Below are 18,243 nucleotides of genomic sequence, written 5' to 3'. Positions count from 1 at the left end.
TAGATTTATTGTTGTTCCAAATCAATTCACTTGCTTACTCGGACTCGATACTGTGCAGAGACTGAACATAAATACAATAAATGACGATAAATTTATTCAAAAACTTCTACGTGAGAAGAAAAAATCGCTCGCTGTGACCTTCAATTCGACTTTTAGATATATCGATGACGTCTTGTCTATTAACAATGATAGCTTTCATTCATATGTCGATTTGATATATCTCTGTGAGCTCGAAATAAAGGACACTACAAAGTCGTCCACTTCTGCTTCATACTTAGATATTTTATTGAAATTAGACATTAACGGCAAACTGACAACTCAACTGTATGACAAACGGGATGATTTCAGCTTCTCCATCGTCAACTTCCCACATTTATGTAGCAATATTCCATTATCACCTGCATATGGTATTTATATATCTCAACTAATTCGATATACAAGAGCTTGTTCTGGGTATAGTCAGTTTTTAAATTGAGGTAAGCTAGTGACAAACAAGTTGATGATACAGGGATTTCAACAGTCTCGATTGAAGTCAGCATTTCGCGAATTCTATGGTCGTTATAACGATCTAGTTCGTCAATACGACCTCGCATTGGGTCAAATGCTGTCTGACGTGTTTCATACCGATTGTTAAGCCGTTCTTGGCACACTGATTTTGACTGCGGATAAATCCGTTTACCTGATCAGGATATGGGGCTCACGGCGGTGTGACCGGTCAACAAGGGATGCTTATTCCTCCTAGGCATCTGATCCCACCTCTGGTGTGTCCAGGGGTCCGTGTTTGCCCAACTATCTATTTTGTATTGCTTGTAGGAGTTATGAGATTGATCACTGTTCGTTATTTTCACCTTGCATTCATAGCCAGTGTATCAAGCAGTGACCTTGGTGAATTGGAAACCGCACGTTTACATGTTGATCCAAATGTGCCGACCGAAGTTCTTCCTTGCAGGAAGATTCCCATCTGACTCCAAAATTCGGTGAAGGATGAACTAAAAAATCTAGAAGATAGAGGCATTCTAATTCCAATTACAGAACCAACACCTTGTGTCAGCCAAATGACCATTACCCGGAAAGTCAATGGGAAGCTAAGACTCTGTATTGACCCACATGCACTCAACATGGCATTGATGAGAGAGCATTATCGCTTACATGTTTTGGATGATGTTGTACCGCAGCTCAGCAAGGTGAGGACATTCACCAAACTGGATGTCAAAGAAACCTTTTGGCACGTCAAATTGAATGAAGAATTCAGAAAGCTGACAACAATGATAACCCATTTTGGAAGATACAGATGGACACGATTACCGTTTAGACTAAACGTGTCGAGTGAAATATTCCAAAGAAAGTTCGACTTAGTGTATGGAAACATGGATGGCGTTTTCAGCGTAGTGGATGACATTATCATAGCTGGTTTGGGGGGATCAACCAAGAAACCAAGCACGATCATGATCAGAAATTACAGAAAGTTTTTGAAAGACGTGAAGAGAGACACGTTATCTTGAACAAGGACAAACACGAAATTGGACTCAAGGATATATTATTTCATGGAAAAGTCATTACGAAGGATGGTGTGAAAATTGATGACACGAAAGTAAAAGCCATAAGTGACATGCAACTGCCGACTGACGTATCAGGAGTGAAAAGACTGTGGCATGGTTCAATACATGACAAAATTCCTTCCAGACCTTTCAATGACACTGGAACCACTCAGGGAACTGACCTGCAAGGATAAAGTATGGCAGTGGTCCAAAGACTGCGAATCAGTATTTCTGAAAATTAAGATGTTGAGAGAAACCCCTGTACTTGCTTACTTTGACCCAGAAAAGGAAGCAGTGATACAAATTGACAGTAGCAAAGATGGCATTTGTGCAGTTTTACTTCACGAGGGTAAACCTGTGGAGTATGCATCAATATCACTGACAGCGTCAGAGAGAAATTGGGCGCAGATCGATTAAGAATCTCTATCCGTGTTGCATGGTTTGGAACGTTTTGATCAGTATACTTACGGTCATAAAGTGACGATACAGAACGACCATAAACCGTGAGAAGCGATTCTCACGATCAGATGGAACCGTTATGATTTCGATTTCGTATAAGTCAAAGGAACTAACCTTACCATAGCGGATGCTCTGAGTCGTGCATACTTAAAGAGTGAAGAAGGCAATTTCAGTGAAAAACTGATAATCATATAATTGTCAACTGAGGAAATATATGACATTCCTGATGCTCGCCTTCTGGAAATCAAAGAAGCAATAGAGACGGATGAGGAATTGCAGACCTTCAAGGAAACGGTGATGAATGGGTGGGCAGAGCTAAAACAAGATGCCCCATTAGAAGTTCGCCAATATTTTGATTTCCGTGACACAATATCACATAGTAATGGGCTATTACTAAAAAGGGAAGCGGTGATAATTCCCAAGGCTTTGAGGAAAGAAATGAATACCAGACTTCATAAAGTCCATTTTGGACACGACAGCATGATGAGAATAGCTCGTGGTACCATATTTTGGCCTGGATTGAGGTCTAATGTTAAACAGATGGCTGATTGTTACGAAATTTGTCAAGAGAGAAAACCAATTAACTGCAAAGAACCTTTAATTCAGCATTGAACATGTGAATTCCCCTGGCAGAAGATTGGATTGGATCTATTTGAGATACATGAGAAACACTATTTGAATTCAGTGGACTATTTTTCCAATTTTATTGAGGTAGATTACCTATCAACAACGACAAGCGCACGAGTGATTACTAGGCTGAAGAAGCAATTCTCTAGATTTGGGATACCAAATGTTATAATTTCGGATGGTGGACACAGTTTAGATGTCAAGAATTTCAAAATGGTGTGGTGACCTGGAAGATTGACCATAAGTTTTCATCACCAATGCATCAGAAAGCAAAAGGAAAAGCTGAATCCGCGGTGAAGATCATCAAAATGTTGATGATAAAAACACAGGGGGATGGAACATACCGATATGAAGCATCACTTGAACAACGTTGTACCCCAAGGTAGGATACAGGTTTAAGTCCAGAACACATGATGTTCAACGGGGAAATACGTGCTACATTCCCTCAGTGATGTCGAATGAGCAATGGCAATACTTTTGAAATGGTGAAAGTCAAACGCAAATCCAAACAGATTTCCATAAAGAAATCGCACGACAGGAACGCACGGAATTTATCTGAAGTTGACGTTGGACAGTCTGTATATTTCCAATACCGAGAAGGATAGAATTGGAAACTCGGAAAAGTGACCCAAATACTTGGCCAGAGAACATACACGATATTAAACTGACGCACAAGGAGTTGAATATCGTAGGAACAGAATTCATATGCAACCTACCAAAGTAAACTTCCATAGTCGTGAACCCTCTCCAACGCGTTTAAGCTTGGATAATCCAGTTGACAGCCTACAGAGAAACTCTGTAACACTGTGACAAGTGTTAGTGAACCAAAAACATCAGTGGAAGTGACTCAACCGACGCCAAGAGAACCAATCCATGAAGGAAGACCCACTCATGAAAGCAAAAAAAAAAAAAAAAAAAACAAACAAAAAAAAAACCAAAAAAAAAACAAACAAAAACACAAAAAAAACAACAATAACGTACCTTAAAGACTGTGACTGGTTGAAATTGTGTACAGTGCATGCTACAAACAATGCAATGTACTGGAGATCTAGTCATTGATTTTTTCTAGTCGTAGTCAGCGTTATGTACAATGTAGATCTAGTTAATGGTGTCTGACGTGTTTCATACCGATTGTTCAGCCGTTCTTGGCACACTGATTTTGACTGCGGATAACTCCGTTTACCTGATCAGGATATGGGGCTCACGGCGGTGTGACCGGTCAACAGGGGATGCTTACTCCTCCTAGGCACCTGATCCCACCTCTGGTGTGTCCAGGGGTCCGTGTTTGCCCAACTATCTATTTTGTATTGCTTGTAGGAGTTATGAGATTGATCACTGTTCGTTATCTTCACCTTGCATTTGATTTTTGGTGACATTTTGTGCTGAATAGGTGCATTTATCATCTCATGTATGTTGATAAGTAAGTGAACTAGTTTGTGAAATACGCATGAACTTTAGGTCAAATTTTAACAAATTTTCTAAAGAAAAGGGGATGTTGATAAATGTGTATCTTACTCTATTGTAATGTTTGAATCGGTTTCGAAATGCTGTCGGGTTCGTTATTCAGTTGTATATACATATATGTATTGATTAGACGTGTGTGACGTAGTGCGTGTTATTATTAAATACAAATTTTGTCCTGATAACACGAATTAACAACATCATTCTACTCTTTCACCTTGCCTATCGTCCAAAGGCAGTCTTTTGGTTGCCCGCGAGAATGTGGCTGGGAGGCTCATTAGAGATTCCTCGGTTTGGACCTCCGTATGGGATGTTCTCACCAAGCAGAGAACTCCGGTGAGAGGAATGTTGGGCCCCCAGTCCACAGGAATCCTCTGTTTGAGGTTCCAATCTGATAAGAACATTGCCTCTGCAAAAGTTCCCTCTCCTCGAGATCTTGGCTTGGCTGGAGGAGAGGGAATTAGTGTATCGTCGTGGGAGGATAAGGATAATTTTCCTTGATCATTACCAGGACCGATAACTCTCAGTTTGATGATATCGGGTGGGTCTGACAGTCAACTGGGATTGGTAAATGCCATTCCTGGGAGACCCGGTTGGTTAACCCGTGGACAAAAGGGGTGCTTGGTCCCACCAGGATTGTGTTCGTAGGGTGTTGAAGCTGGCGAAAAATCTGGCTTCATAGGGAGAGGACTGGGAGTAATACCAATTAGATATTTTTTACTTGTCCCAGTCTCCACCCAGGGACCTGTTCCTGTGTCTCTGTACATTTTGGGTCTGGAACCGTGTTTGTGTGCTCTTCGATGAAAACGTGGGGTGTGGTAGTTGTGGAGTCTTCCCTGATACGATCTGTGCTGTACTACGGGATTGAAGTAAAACTTCCGGTGTGCTAAGAAATTTCTTGCGCATAGTGACAGTCCAGGCGCACTGTTAACGTCTGTAGACCGATTGCATTGTACAGGTAAGCTCGTGGAATTCATGCTATTCACTTAGTACCGTACATACATTAAAAAATTGTCAAATTTTCATCATCGCAAAAAGTTGCTATCTAAATCTTGGGTTATGTCCATTTTTCTTAAATTGGTATTTGTTTTGTTCTTATCCTGACATATAATGGGACACAAACTCTCTGAATCGTTCTTCTCTAACATTAAAAGATTTTCCATTTCATTGTAGATATTCTTGTCAACAAGAACCCAATTTATATGGACTTTAAAATGTCAAAGATGCCCTTTGAAATGTATGATAATGCTTGACTTCAGGTCATAAAAAGAAAAGAATCAAGTGTTTAATGGTAGGGTACCTTTAATCTTACGTCTTAGAAAATAGTTTTTGTCATAATATGCCATCAGTGACATAATTAGATGATGCAATTATATCAATAAGAAACCGTCTCTATAAAAGCCTTGATGACTGGTGGATCTTTCAGAAGTATCTCCGTTAAATGTTTGGAAACTCATCTGAATTTGTCATCATCACACACAATGTCTTAGTGACACGACAAAGCAGTATGTTGGCATTTTGTATCATTCCTTTATTGTTGACCACAGCAGTGTTATCCAAAACAAATAAACCGAAAATAATCATAGGCGTATTCATCGGCGACGAGTCATTACCATTCGGAATACATCAGAGTGGGTCAATCATTGAGTTAGGACTTCGGAAACTGAATGAACTGGTTGCAGATGAATTGGACGTGGAAATTATTCGATATATTTCTGGACTAGAATGCAGCAAAGAAGGACTTTATGCTACAGTTGTTTCTGAGATGCACCACAAAGGAAACATCACAGCAATAATTGGACCAAGTATGTATATCGTGGGTTGTATGGTAAATGATGCAATTAAGGACAATAAATACCATTATTCTTTCAGTGCTATGATTATAGATGTGTCTTCTGATTTTACCCAGGCTGTTTTCGTATTCTGTAAGAAATTCTACGCGGTCTAATATTCCTTATATCATTTTATATTGAAGGAGTACTTTAATTATACTTATAATTGTTTTACATATATATTTCTAATGAATTTGCAAAACAATATGAAAAGAAGCGAGAAAAAGAACGGAAGACGTTAGAAATAACTGTAATGATAGTTAGATAAATAAATAAACATGATTTAACTTCAGCTGTAACGCGAAATATAGTAGGGTTTTCTTTTGTTTTTCTGTAGCCTAGTTTAAACGATATAACAGGGCATTGTAATTTCAATCTTCAAAGGGAAACCTGAATAAAAATTAGATCACTGAAAAATTACATAAATGAGATTGATCACTGTTCGTTATCTTCACCTTGCATAAATAAAATTATTTAAAAAACATGCAATAGAAAGAAAGAATAAAAAGAAAGCATAACTAGATGTGATTTTTATAGAATCAAATTGTACGATTTTAGGTCAAACGATGTGATGGAAAATATATAATAGTTTAGGGCCAATATCTGCTTCTTCGTTTGAAGTTTATGAAATGCTTACTCCTACTAGACACCTGATCCCACCTCTCTATTTTGTGTTCCTTATAGGAGTTATGAGATTTATCACTGTTCGTCACGTAAATGACCATTAGCTATCACCAATATGAATTAATTTAAAGTATTTACTCACAGTAGTTCAATTCCATAATTATGTCATGTTCATTAAACATTCGTTACATCTAAATCATGCTCATTACACATTTAGTATATCATGTTCATTAAACATTCGTTACATCTAAATCATGCTCATTACACACTTAGTATGTCATGTTCATTAAACATTCGTTACATCTAAATCATACTCATTACACACTTAGTATGTCATGTTCATTAAACATTCGTTACATCTAAATCATGCTCATTACACGTTTAGTATATCATGTTCATTAAACATTCGTTACATCTAAATCATGCTCATTACACGTTTAGTATGTCATGTTCATTAAACATTCGTTACATCTAAATCATGCTCATTACACGTTTAGTATATCATGTTCATTAAACATTCGTTACATCTAAATCATACTCATTACACGTTTAGTATATCATGTTCATTAAACATTCGTTACATCTAAATCATACTCATTACACACTTAGTATGTCATGTTCATTAAACATTCGTTACATCTAAATCATGCTCATTACACGTTTAGTATATCATGTTCATTAAACATTCGTTACATTTAAATCATGCTCATTACACATTTAGTATGTCATGTTCATTAAACATTCGTTACATCTAAATCATGCTCATTACACGTTTAGTATATCATGTTCATTAAACATTCGTTACATCTAAATCATGCTCATTACACGTTTAGTATATCATGTTCATTAAACATTCGTTACATCTAAATCATACTCATTACACGTTTAGTATATCATGTTCATTAAACATTCGTTACATCTAAATCATACTCATTACACACTTAGTATGTCATGTTCATTAAACATTCGTTACATCTAAATCATGCTCATTACACGTTTAGTATATCATGTTCATTAAACATTCGTTACATTTAAATCATGCTCATTACACGTTTAGTATGTCATGTTCATTAAACATTCGTTACATCTAAATCATGCTCATTACACGTTTAGTATATCATGTTCATTAAACATTCGTTACATCTAAATCATGCTCATTACACATTTAGTATGTCATGTTCATTAAACATTCGTTACATCTAAATCATGCTCATTACACGTTTAGTATATCATGTTCATTAAACATTCGTTACATCTAAATCATACTCATTACACACTTAGTATGTCATGTTCATTAAACATTCGTTACATCTAAATCATGCTCATTACACGTTTAGTATATCATGTTCATTAAACATTCGTTACATCTAAATCATGCTCATTACACATTTAGTATGTCATGTTCATTAAACATTCGTTACATCTAAATCATGCTCATTACACGTTTAGTATATCATGTTCATTAAACATTCGTTACATCTAAATCATGCTCATTACACATTTAATATATCATGTTCATTACACTTTTGCTAAATTTATATCATGATCATTACATATTCGTTACATTTATATCATGTTCATTACATATTCGTTATATCAAAGGTGAAAATAACGAACGGTGATCAATCTTATAACTCCTACAAGCAATACAAAATAGAGAGTTGGGCAAACACAGACCCGTGGATATATCAGATGTGGGATCAAATGCCTAGGAGGAGTAAGCATCCCCTGTTGACCGGTCACACACGCCGTTAGCCCTGTATCTTTATCAGGTAAACCGAGTTATCCGCATATCGCGTTTATTACACAATCGTTATACTTATAATGTGTTTGTTACAGATTCGTTATAATAACTTCGGAATTGCCATTATACACCACGATTTGATTTTGGCGGGTATTGTGTTTCGATATACTGGTATTGTATATAGTGTCTGCAGTACATACGATTCTACAGAACAGTTACAGGGGTATTTTTGCGGTTTTGTGTTTCTGATCTAGTGATTTACAAACAATTCGTCGTTGAAATGTGGAGAACGTGTTTACCACGAAAATATGCCCCCGTGAAAAGAAATATTCTAATATGGTAACTGTTCCTGTACATTAATTTTCAGCACCTTTGTGGGTACTTTGGACTTGCAAAAATTCAAACATAAAAGTTTTAATAAATTCTCAGAAAATGCTTAGAAAATAAAATATTAGCAGTGGTAATAAAACGCAGACTAAATCTATAAAGCATTTCAACCCAACAAGTTTGCAAATGTAAATCAAAGCTTTACATGCAGAAATCATGTAAAAAGCACAATTAACTCGGACATTAATAGAATTATTTTGCTGTATTGTGTAATGAGTCACACGAACATTCATAAGTTAGTTTAGTGGGAGAAAAAATGCCACAAAAATCAACCTGTGTCTTCATATTTTATGTAAACCCAAAGATATTATTGCCCATCTAAGTTAATTACATAATTTGCAGCTTGCAGCATATCAGCAATGATTGTCGGAAAGATGGCGACAGAGTGGAACCACCCCATGTTTGGTACAGGAGGGCCTTACGTAGCATTACAAGATAAGGAGGTCTTCCAAACGTTAACGAGACTCTCCTATAGTTATTCTCAAGTCGGTGACTTTTACGTAAAGGTCCTTTCTTATTACAACTGGACGGATGTAAGTGTCATGTATCAAGGAGCTGGTACACGACTTCAAAGCTTTTATAATCTGAACAGATTTGTGTCCGAGAGTGTTCATGCAAAACTCTTAGAAGCGGGACTCAGATCTACAATGGTAATATATAACTCGGATTCCGAAAATGAATTGGTTGAGATCCTTCAGAAAGCAAGCAGAGTGTCAAGAGGTACGTAACAATAGTTAATGCCATAAACCTTCACATACCCAAATCAAGCACATCCATTTAATGCCATAAACCTTCACATACCCAAATCAAGGAGATCCATTTAATGCCATAAACCTTCACTAACTCAAATCAAGCACATCCATTTAATGCCATAAACCTTCACATACCCAAATCAAGGAGATCCATTTAATGCCATAAACCTTCACTAACTCAAATCAAGCACATCCATTTAATGCCATAAACCTACACTAACTCAAATCAAACATATTGTTTTCTAAAATTAATGTGGTCAAAAAGATACCGATTATAGTGGAAAAATTCAAGAGGAATTATCATATTTTATCTTGTTGATAATTCAACGTCTTTCACATTTCAACATGAGTAATGCTGAATACGTGCTGTGTTTTCCTAATACATGTGTGCATTTCAATTCTTTGAATCAAAACCCTATTCTAATTTCTACCTCAAATCTCTTGAAAATTGTTCTAAAATGTTGAATTGATAATTAGATATAGTTGTACACAAAATTCGCTAAATCTGTATCTTGAATCGTGTCTAAAGTATTATAATAAGAAATAGGAAATGTTGAATTGCAATGGTGAACTTTTGCGTTACCAATTCACAGTATAATTAATTACTGTAGCGTCAACATATGGGATCGCATTCTAAGTCATGAAAAATTTTCAATTTCAGCTTTTAATCAAATATAGAGTTAACCAAGGCGGCGATCTGTCTGAAGTATTTGATATTCAGAGAGGGTGCCGACAAGGAGACCCTTTATCACCTTATATATTTCTAATATCAATACAAATAAGAAAAAATTAAAACATTAAAGGCATTACTATTGGAAATGTCAAATATGGTATGGTGATTCTGTTATAAAATCGTCTTCAGCTTGCCCACTTTGAAGAGAAATGTACAAGTTGGAAAGAATTTTCATGATACGATTCTTTATGACATAATACTATCTTATTTGAAGTAGTATACAGAATGCTTACATTATATCTGGGTTTACAGATGTAAATGATGAAAATATCTGATTGATCTCGCGCAGGTCTTCTTGAACTGAATAATGAATGGTAATATATAAACATATATTTAAATTACAATGATGTAAAACTTATACGGTACAAATTTTGATGCACCAGATGCGCATTTCGACAAATAATGTCTCTTCAGTGATGCTCAACCGAAATGTTTGAAATTCGAAATAACAATGAAGTTTTAGAGCTATTATAGGGGAAAACAGTGTGCCAGAAAAGTGGAGTCAAACTCGTCTAAGGATAAGAGCTATGCGTGAGGGAGATAATCCTTAATTTTGAAATGAATTTTTAAATTTTATAACAGCAATTAATTATACATCCGTATTTTCAAGCTAGTAACGAAGTACTTAGCTACTGGGCTGTAGAGACCCTCGGGGAATAATACAATATGTAAAAATGGGTGTTTCGGTAGGTTAGGAGGTATTTCGATGTTCTCAGAGGGTATTTCGGTAAATCACGGGTTTTTCAGTAATTCTATTGATCACGCCTCAGACAATATTGTTGAAATCTAATTGGTCAGATCTTGGTCGCATGACGCCGTGAAAAAAACCCGTATCATGCGATAAAAATCTGTATTGAGCGAGTAATTTATTGTCGGGTTCGACTTGCAGCTGTGACAAAATTGACGAAGTGATACGATGTATGATATACACTGTAGACTCCCATATATACAGTTAGAGGTCTAAGACGTGATGAATTCGTTACACAGTTAGTTAGTGGCCTGATAGGGAGAAATACATCGTGTGAAAAGAAAATCCGTATCGGGCTCGGCGAATACGGGTTTTCTCTCCACGCCATGTATTTTTCCCTATCAGGTCACTAACTAACTGTGTAACGAATAGTACCGGTGCAGCGCGTAGTTAGCCTAAGTTATAAACGCCATGGTCTTACTTCCTAACAACGTGTACATTTAAGAAATAAGATATCATTGTTTAATGTTATTGGGATATGACATGAAGTTGGTCACGTGATCAAATCCTATAACACCCGAAGGGTGTTATAGTAGATTTGATTATGTACCAACTTTATTTCATATCCAAATAACACTCAAAAAATGGTATTTCATTTCTTATATTTATATTTTCTATTTTGATTTGTGTTCTTACCGAGCTTCCATGATTATGTAGCATATGACCGAAATAACGATCGTAGAACACAAAATATAGTTCGTTAGAGTTTTATCGAATAAAAAATTAGGAACAATATCAAAGAGAATATAAGACATTGATATTTAATTGAAAAGGTTAAAAAAAAAAGACGAAACGGGTGTAAAATAAAGGTTATTTAGAGCGTAAAGTTAACTGAAATAAAGACAAGAAGAGCGGAGTAAACTACGTCCGTGATGTGATTTGGTCGCGATCAGCGATGGAAAAACTGGCGTTGGTCTAGCCTACAAAGTTGAAAACGCAATTGTTGAACACAGATGTCGACAGAAATTCAAAGGATCTGAAAAAATTAATGGAGGATATGATGGGCCAAGTTAACGTTTAGCTCTTAGTCAGGTTTTTGGAAAGAAACAACGGCATGTTCATCGTTAGGACTCGCTGTGGTAGCCATGCAGGGGACGATTCGAGACAGTAGGACAGATTTAGACAAAGTGCAGGTAGGTTGCTTCTTTTATTTAAAACTTCATAGTTATTTCGGATTTCAAACATTTCGGTTGAGCATCACTGAAGAGACATTATTTGTCGAAATGTGCATCTGGTGCATCAAAATTAGTACCGTATAAGTTTTACATTATGACCCCTGGGTCGAGGCCTCTGCTGGTGGAATGTTAGTCCCCGAGGGTCTCTACAGTCCAGTAGCTAAGTACTTCGTTACTAGCTTGAAAATACGGATGTATATTTAATTGCTGTTATAAAGTTTAGAAATTCATTTCAAAATTAAGGATTATCTCCCTCATGCATAGCTCTTATCCATGAACGAATTTGGCTCCACTTTTTTGGCACGCTGTTTTTGGCTATATTTAGTTCTAAAACTTCATTGTTATTTCGGATTTCAAACATTTCGGTTGAGCATCACTGAAGAGACATTATTTGTCGAAATGCGCATCTGGTGCATCAAAATTGGTACCGTATAAGTTTTACATTAAGAGAAAATGAAAACGAACTGACGGAGTTTTTGTTCACTAGAGAGATTTCTGTTGTAGGATTTTAATGAAGACTTGCACCGATACCCTGACATGAACATAATTTTTCGAGCCTCGAAACCAGTCTCCCTTATGATCATGCCAATTTATAGCCGTGATGGCAGTTGCCAGGAAACAACAGGTTAACTTATCATCATAAAGTAAATAGGCTTATAACTCTACCTACATTTATTCGCTTCCAATATCATAGAACTTTATTTTATAAATTCGACATGCAGAAGTTGCAATTTAGGCATAAATGCAGACGGTATTTAAAACGTTTTAAAATGAAACAATAGAACGGTATCTTTAATGTTTCTGTTTTATAAAATGAAACAATAGAACGGAATGTTTAATGTTTCTGTTTTATAAATTGATGAAAATCTTGTTTGTTTACCAAATAAAGTCTGTATAAATATCCTGCTACGTTTGTTTCTGTATGATGTCATTGCAGTGACGGACCCAGGGTATACGAAAGGGTGTGTGTTAAAGTCAAGTATTAGCCAAAATACTCAGCCATTTTGGGTGCCAATCTGGAATTTTACTCACACTATTTCTATTATCTAAATTTGTGGCTAAAGGGGTTCTAAATCCCCCACTGCATTGCATAAGCAAGAAGCCAGGCGAAAGTACAAGAACTGACTTTTGAAGCGGTGATTGTATTCATATGCAAGAAAATATTGATCACGTGACCAACTTCATGTTACACGAAATTGAATCTCAATTTCATTAGTACTGCCATATAACTGCATTGGCAAATGTGAATATTGAAAAATAATGGTAAATAAAATTGCTTGATTGAAATTAAGTATTGTGATTTCCACTATAGATTTGATCCTTTTTTTTTTCTTTTTTTTCTTTTTGAATTAAGTTTTTTTTAAATGCACCCGTGAAAGTAGTTCTAGTAGTCACTTCAATTCATTATCACATCGCAATGATATATCGTATCATAATTCACATACTCCTAAGGGGCCTCCGTGGCCGAGTGGTAAGAGCATCGCACTCAAAATCTCACAGCCTCTCAACTTTGGATGGCGCGGGTTCGAATTCCGCTCGCACAGGTAAATGAGAACGTTTACCAGTTTACTTTTGGAAGGTCGGTGGTCTCTTCCCAGGTACTTTGTATCTGGGTTCTCTCTTCCACCAATAAACACTGTCGCCACCAGATAACTGAAAAAAATGTTTGAATGTGGCGGAAAACAGTAAAACAATCAAACCTAATCCAAAAATAAATCTAATTATAATCGCACTGTTTATTTTAAAAAAGCAATTAACGTTTATGACGGATATTCAAAATAATATTCAAAGTAATATTATTACCAAAGTAGTGTTTAAACAACGACCCCATGTAAACATTATTTACATTATTTACTCTGCAATTATTCGCTTTCCTCGCTTCATTTGGGTCGCTAGTGGTATGCACTGGTGGCTAAAACATATAAAACTAGGGGTCAAAATCGAAATAAATGTTGTCCATGATGAATAAATTAAGCCCCTAAAACCCAAGATTTTAAAAATATCTAACACTACTTTCACAATGAGTTGATGCGACATATGACGTCTAAGTATTAAGTGACTACCCAACTAATTAAATAAAGTTTTTGAAATCAGGGCTTAGATTTAGATCCGTATTGGGGTTAATTATCGCAATATTTCGGCGAACGATCTATTAGAATTAATTACTATAAGCATAAGGAAGACAAAATGCAAATAATTTTGTATACTTTTAAAAACATGAGATATGTCCTTTAATGAAACACATTGCTAGAAGTAACCAGTTGAATTTGATATTATCTACATCAGGGGAGCACTTAAAGGGGTTGACGAGAAATAGACAGAAATTTAGAAACCGAAAGGACTCATGGGGAAAGCATGGAAAAGTGCCAATTCATCCTGACAAGGGTTTAGCACCTTCCGGAGGACATGAAATTCATAAATTACTCAATCTGCATGCATTTTGCTACTAATTGTAGTTTGATTTGAAAGATATGGATTTTCATTTGCTTGCATTGATGTTTTTGATCATTAAAAGAGAAAGAACGAATGCTGTTCTTTCCCCGAAAGAAAATATGTAATGCTTATTTTCAATTCGATGGAAAATTTATGTTGTTATTTCAATTCTGATATTCATTATCTATTTCATTTGAAACACAGCATGGAATATTGCTACATAAATGAGGGATGTTGATGATAGAGAAGCTGAAATCGTCCCGTTTTCATGACCGCATGGAAGTTGACTGTTAGAACTGGTTTCTCGATAATAACTCTGAATTCGATTCAAACCAAATTGGACATATGGATACCTACAATGGGGAAGGCAACCCAAAACATTTTACATTATAAATAATAGGATTAATCATATGATAAAAATTCGGCATACTTTTCTGTTAATATACGGCCTAGATAAGCTTCAATACTAATTTGAAAACGCTAAAAATTTATCTTCCCGCTATCTATAGAGGCTGCCATGATGTGGAAGTCTTTTGTATTCAAGATCACAGAGATCAATAATTTTGACGTCACACAGTGAGTTCCGGTTTTGATGAGATTCTAAGATCATCAAAGATATGCATATGGTAGATTTTACACATAAATAGGTTGATGCCTTCCTGTCAAGTAGTTAATAACACTAATGATAAGGGGAGTTTTGTTTTCAAAATTCCTGACTCAACCATCTGAAAAGAAATGACTACATAAACTCTGGATCCATCATTTGCGTAATGACAAGTTGAGGTTCGAGATATTTGTATGAAGAAACACGTACTGTCTCTCTGGTTTGCGACTAGACTGAACGTCTTCTTTTTTTATTGCGAAAGATCAGTCTCAAATCTATACGGCTCCAGACTTAACTGACAAAAGACAACATTATTCTGTCATTGGTATTTGATTATTTATTGTGTTTCTTATGGAAATTGGTGATTTTCAAGAAAAAAAAAGTTTCAGCAAAGGGGTAACTTTGAGTGGCTGTAATACCTTAAATTCTGCACCAACACATTCCTTTCTAAGGTTTGCATTGTCTTTCCGATCGAGATAAAAAAAAGTTTGATACTTCTTAGGAGAGAATATCCTTCAATACTTCTAGAACTATTGAAAGTAGGGCTATCATATTCTATATTGATTTAAGACCTGTGATATAATTTGATCTTGTGACCTTGACGTACTCTCTTAAAGGTCTTACCTAATCAATATTTCCTAAAGTATTTAAGGTTAAGATTTTATATTTCGTATACAAATTCTTTGTGACAAGGCTTTGGTATGCTTCGTGATTTTGTGACCTTGAACAGTAAGTTTGACTTACTTAAAATTAAAAAAAACCTGACGTATTAAATATCCCCCGAACTATTTGAGTTAGAGCTTTCATATTTTGTGTATAAATTTCTGATGGCAAGGGTTTTCATATCATAACGTGACCTATATGCAAGGTGAAGATAACGAACAGTGATCAATCTCATAACTCCTACAAACAATACAAAATAGATAGTTGGGCAAACACAGACCCCTGGACACACCAGAGGTGGGATCAGGTGCCTAGGAGGAGTAAGCATTCCCTGTTGACCGGTCACACCCGCCATGCGCCCCATATCCTGATCAGGTAAACGGAGTTATACGCAGTCAAATCAGTGTGCCAAGAACGGCTTAACAATCTGTATGAAACACGTCAGACAGCATTTGACCCAATGATAGGTTGTATTGACGAACTAGATCGTTATAACGACCATTGAATTTGCGAAATGCTGACTTCAATCGAGACTGTTGAAATCCCTGTGCCATCAACTTGTTTGTCAGTAGCTTACCTCGATTTAAAAACTGACTATACCCAGAACAAGCTCTTGCATATCGAATCAGTTGAGATATATAAACACCATATGCAGGTGATAATGGAATATTGCTACATAAATGTGGGAAGTTGACGATGGAGAAGTTGAAATCATCCCGTTTGTCATACAGTTGAGTTGTCAGTTTGCCGTTAATGTCTACTTTCAATAAAATATCTAATTATGAAGCAGAAGTGGACGACTCTGTGGTGTCCTTTATTTCGAGCTCACAGGGATATATCAAATCGACATATGAATGAAAACTATCATTGTTAATATATATGTGTATGATCTTGTTACATTGGTTTTATCCAAAAACAATAAGATCATGTCAGTCATATTGGCATTGATGCTTCTTTGTGTTATGTGAATTCATTTCAGATATGTTTTGATACGTTGGTGCTAAGCTGAGACCACAAAACTGGGTCAACATTTTTCTTTAGGAAAAAGTGATAAAAATATTTCAAAAATCACAACAGCTGAACAATAACAAGGCCAAGGTGACTTAGGTCAGCGATGTGGCTCATGGGCCTCTTGTTTAAAGGGGAAAAATCCAGATACTTGAAAATATCTTTAACAACAGTACTTGATATGGGATTTATACATTATGTAAGGGGATCTTTCTGAGATGTTGGTACGAGGGTTCAGCTCAGTTGGCACAAAGGTTCAGTGTTTGTATACATACACGTACAAACAAAACCAAACAAAAACACTTTATTCTCAGAATGTATGGAACAAACAACTGACAATGCTGTGCTTCATTTATCACGTCGCATTACAAGAAGTGACACAAGGTGTGTTGTAAAATATCTTCATAATTTTGGCACACAAGAACTGAAATTTGAAAGAAAAATTATGTTTCAAATTCCGAAGATTTCTAAATTTTGTGGGACATATTGGACTTCTTTAGCTAGTTTTTGAATCTTTTAGTTCATCATTTTCTCTACTCATTCCGTTTAAACAGTCCATGAGAATTTATTCTCTTACGTAAATCTTATAATGGTCAATTGACACAATCATTTTATAGATCAAAACGGATGATATTGACGAGGAGATTCTATATTTAAACAAAATAACGGGTTGTTCTTCCAAATAATCAACATCTGGATTAGCGAGTCCGATGAAAATATCTAGCCAATATCTTGCGAACACCTTGTTGAGATACCCGGTAACTCTTCTGCCCACTCAGAACATTGTCTGAATATTCTATGTCCTTAGCGTTTAATTTATTTCTTTTACGTACATTGTAGGATAATATTTGATTTCCAATTCATCATCAACAATTTGAATTTAATGAACTGTTGTCTTTGATGCACACATTTTTCAAAAGCGAAACAATCATGTTGTTGGACATTCCTTACTTTAAACAGAATAGCCAATACACCCTTTGAACTTGACGACGCTCCGTGTTTTGTAGTGATTACGCGGACATGTGATACTAACAAAAACGGATCATACTAGTTTCTAACAAACATATATTCAATATCTATGATGAAAGGAACGCCATTTCTAAACGAAATATGAGAGAAAAGATTCAGTGAAAGTTATTCTAGGCTGTTGCATTTTATGGATAACCTTCCAATACCGATCACACAATTCTAGTTGAACCCTCTTCATCGTGTACATGTTTCCTCTTGGGTTTCTGTGTGTCCCTAAACAATTCAAAGGCTAAAATGAAGGATGTCTACATATCAGGTAGCCTCGTCTCAATGTATCCTAAGTGAAAGAAATTTTGTCGACAAATTAGCTTGTCTACGCCCCGTAAGTACAGTGTAAATTAAACATGATGAGTGTGGGTTTTATTGGCAGAAAAAAACCTTATCATAAATCTGCATTATGCCCCCTCTCTTACTGTCGTCTGCATC

General features: G+C 35.9%; 1 protein-coding gene across 1 annotated transcript in view; it reads left to right on the top strand.

Annotated features, from left to right (window-relative positions):
• The first annotated feature begins 5,526 nt into the window (after positions 1–5,526).
• Positions 5,527–18,243, top strand: part of LOC125666393 (atrial natriuretic peptide receptor 1-like) — a 76,940-nt gene continuing 64,223 nt past the window's right edge. Inside the window, exon 1 of the mRNA XM_048899562.2 lies at positions 5,527–5,890. Coding sequence (XP_048755519.2) covers positions 5,527–5,890 — 364 coding nt within the window. The remainder of the gene's footprint in view (positions 5,891–18,243) is intronic.

Source organism: Ostrea edulis, chromosome 10 (genome assembly GCF_947568905.1).
Source record: "Ostrea edulis chromosome 10, xbOstEdul1.1, whole genome shotgun sequence".
NCBI classification, from domain to species: Eukaryota; Metazoa; Mollusca; class Bivalvia; order Ostreida; family Ostreidae; genus Ostrea; species Ostrea edulis.
Note: the sequence above shows the minus strand (reverse complement) of the source record. Positions and strands in the feature narration are given on the sequence as shown.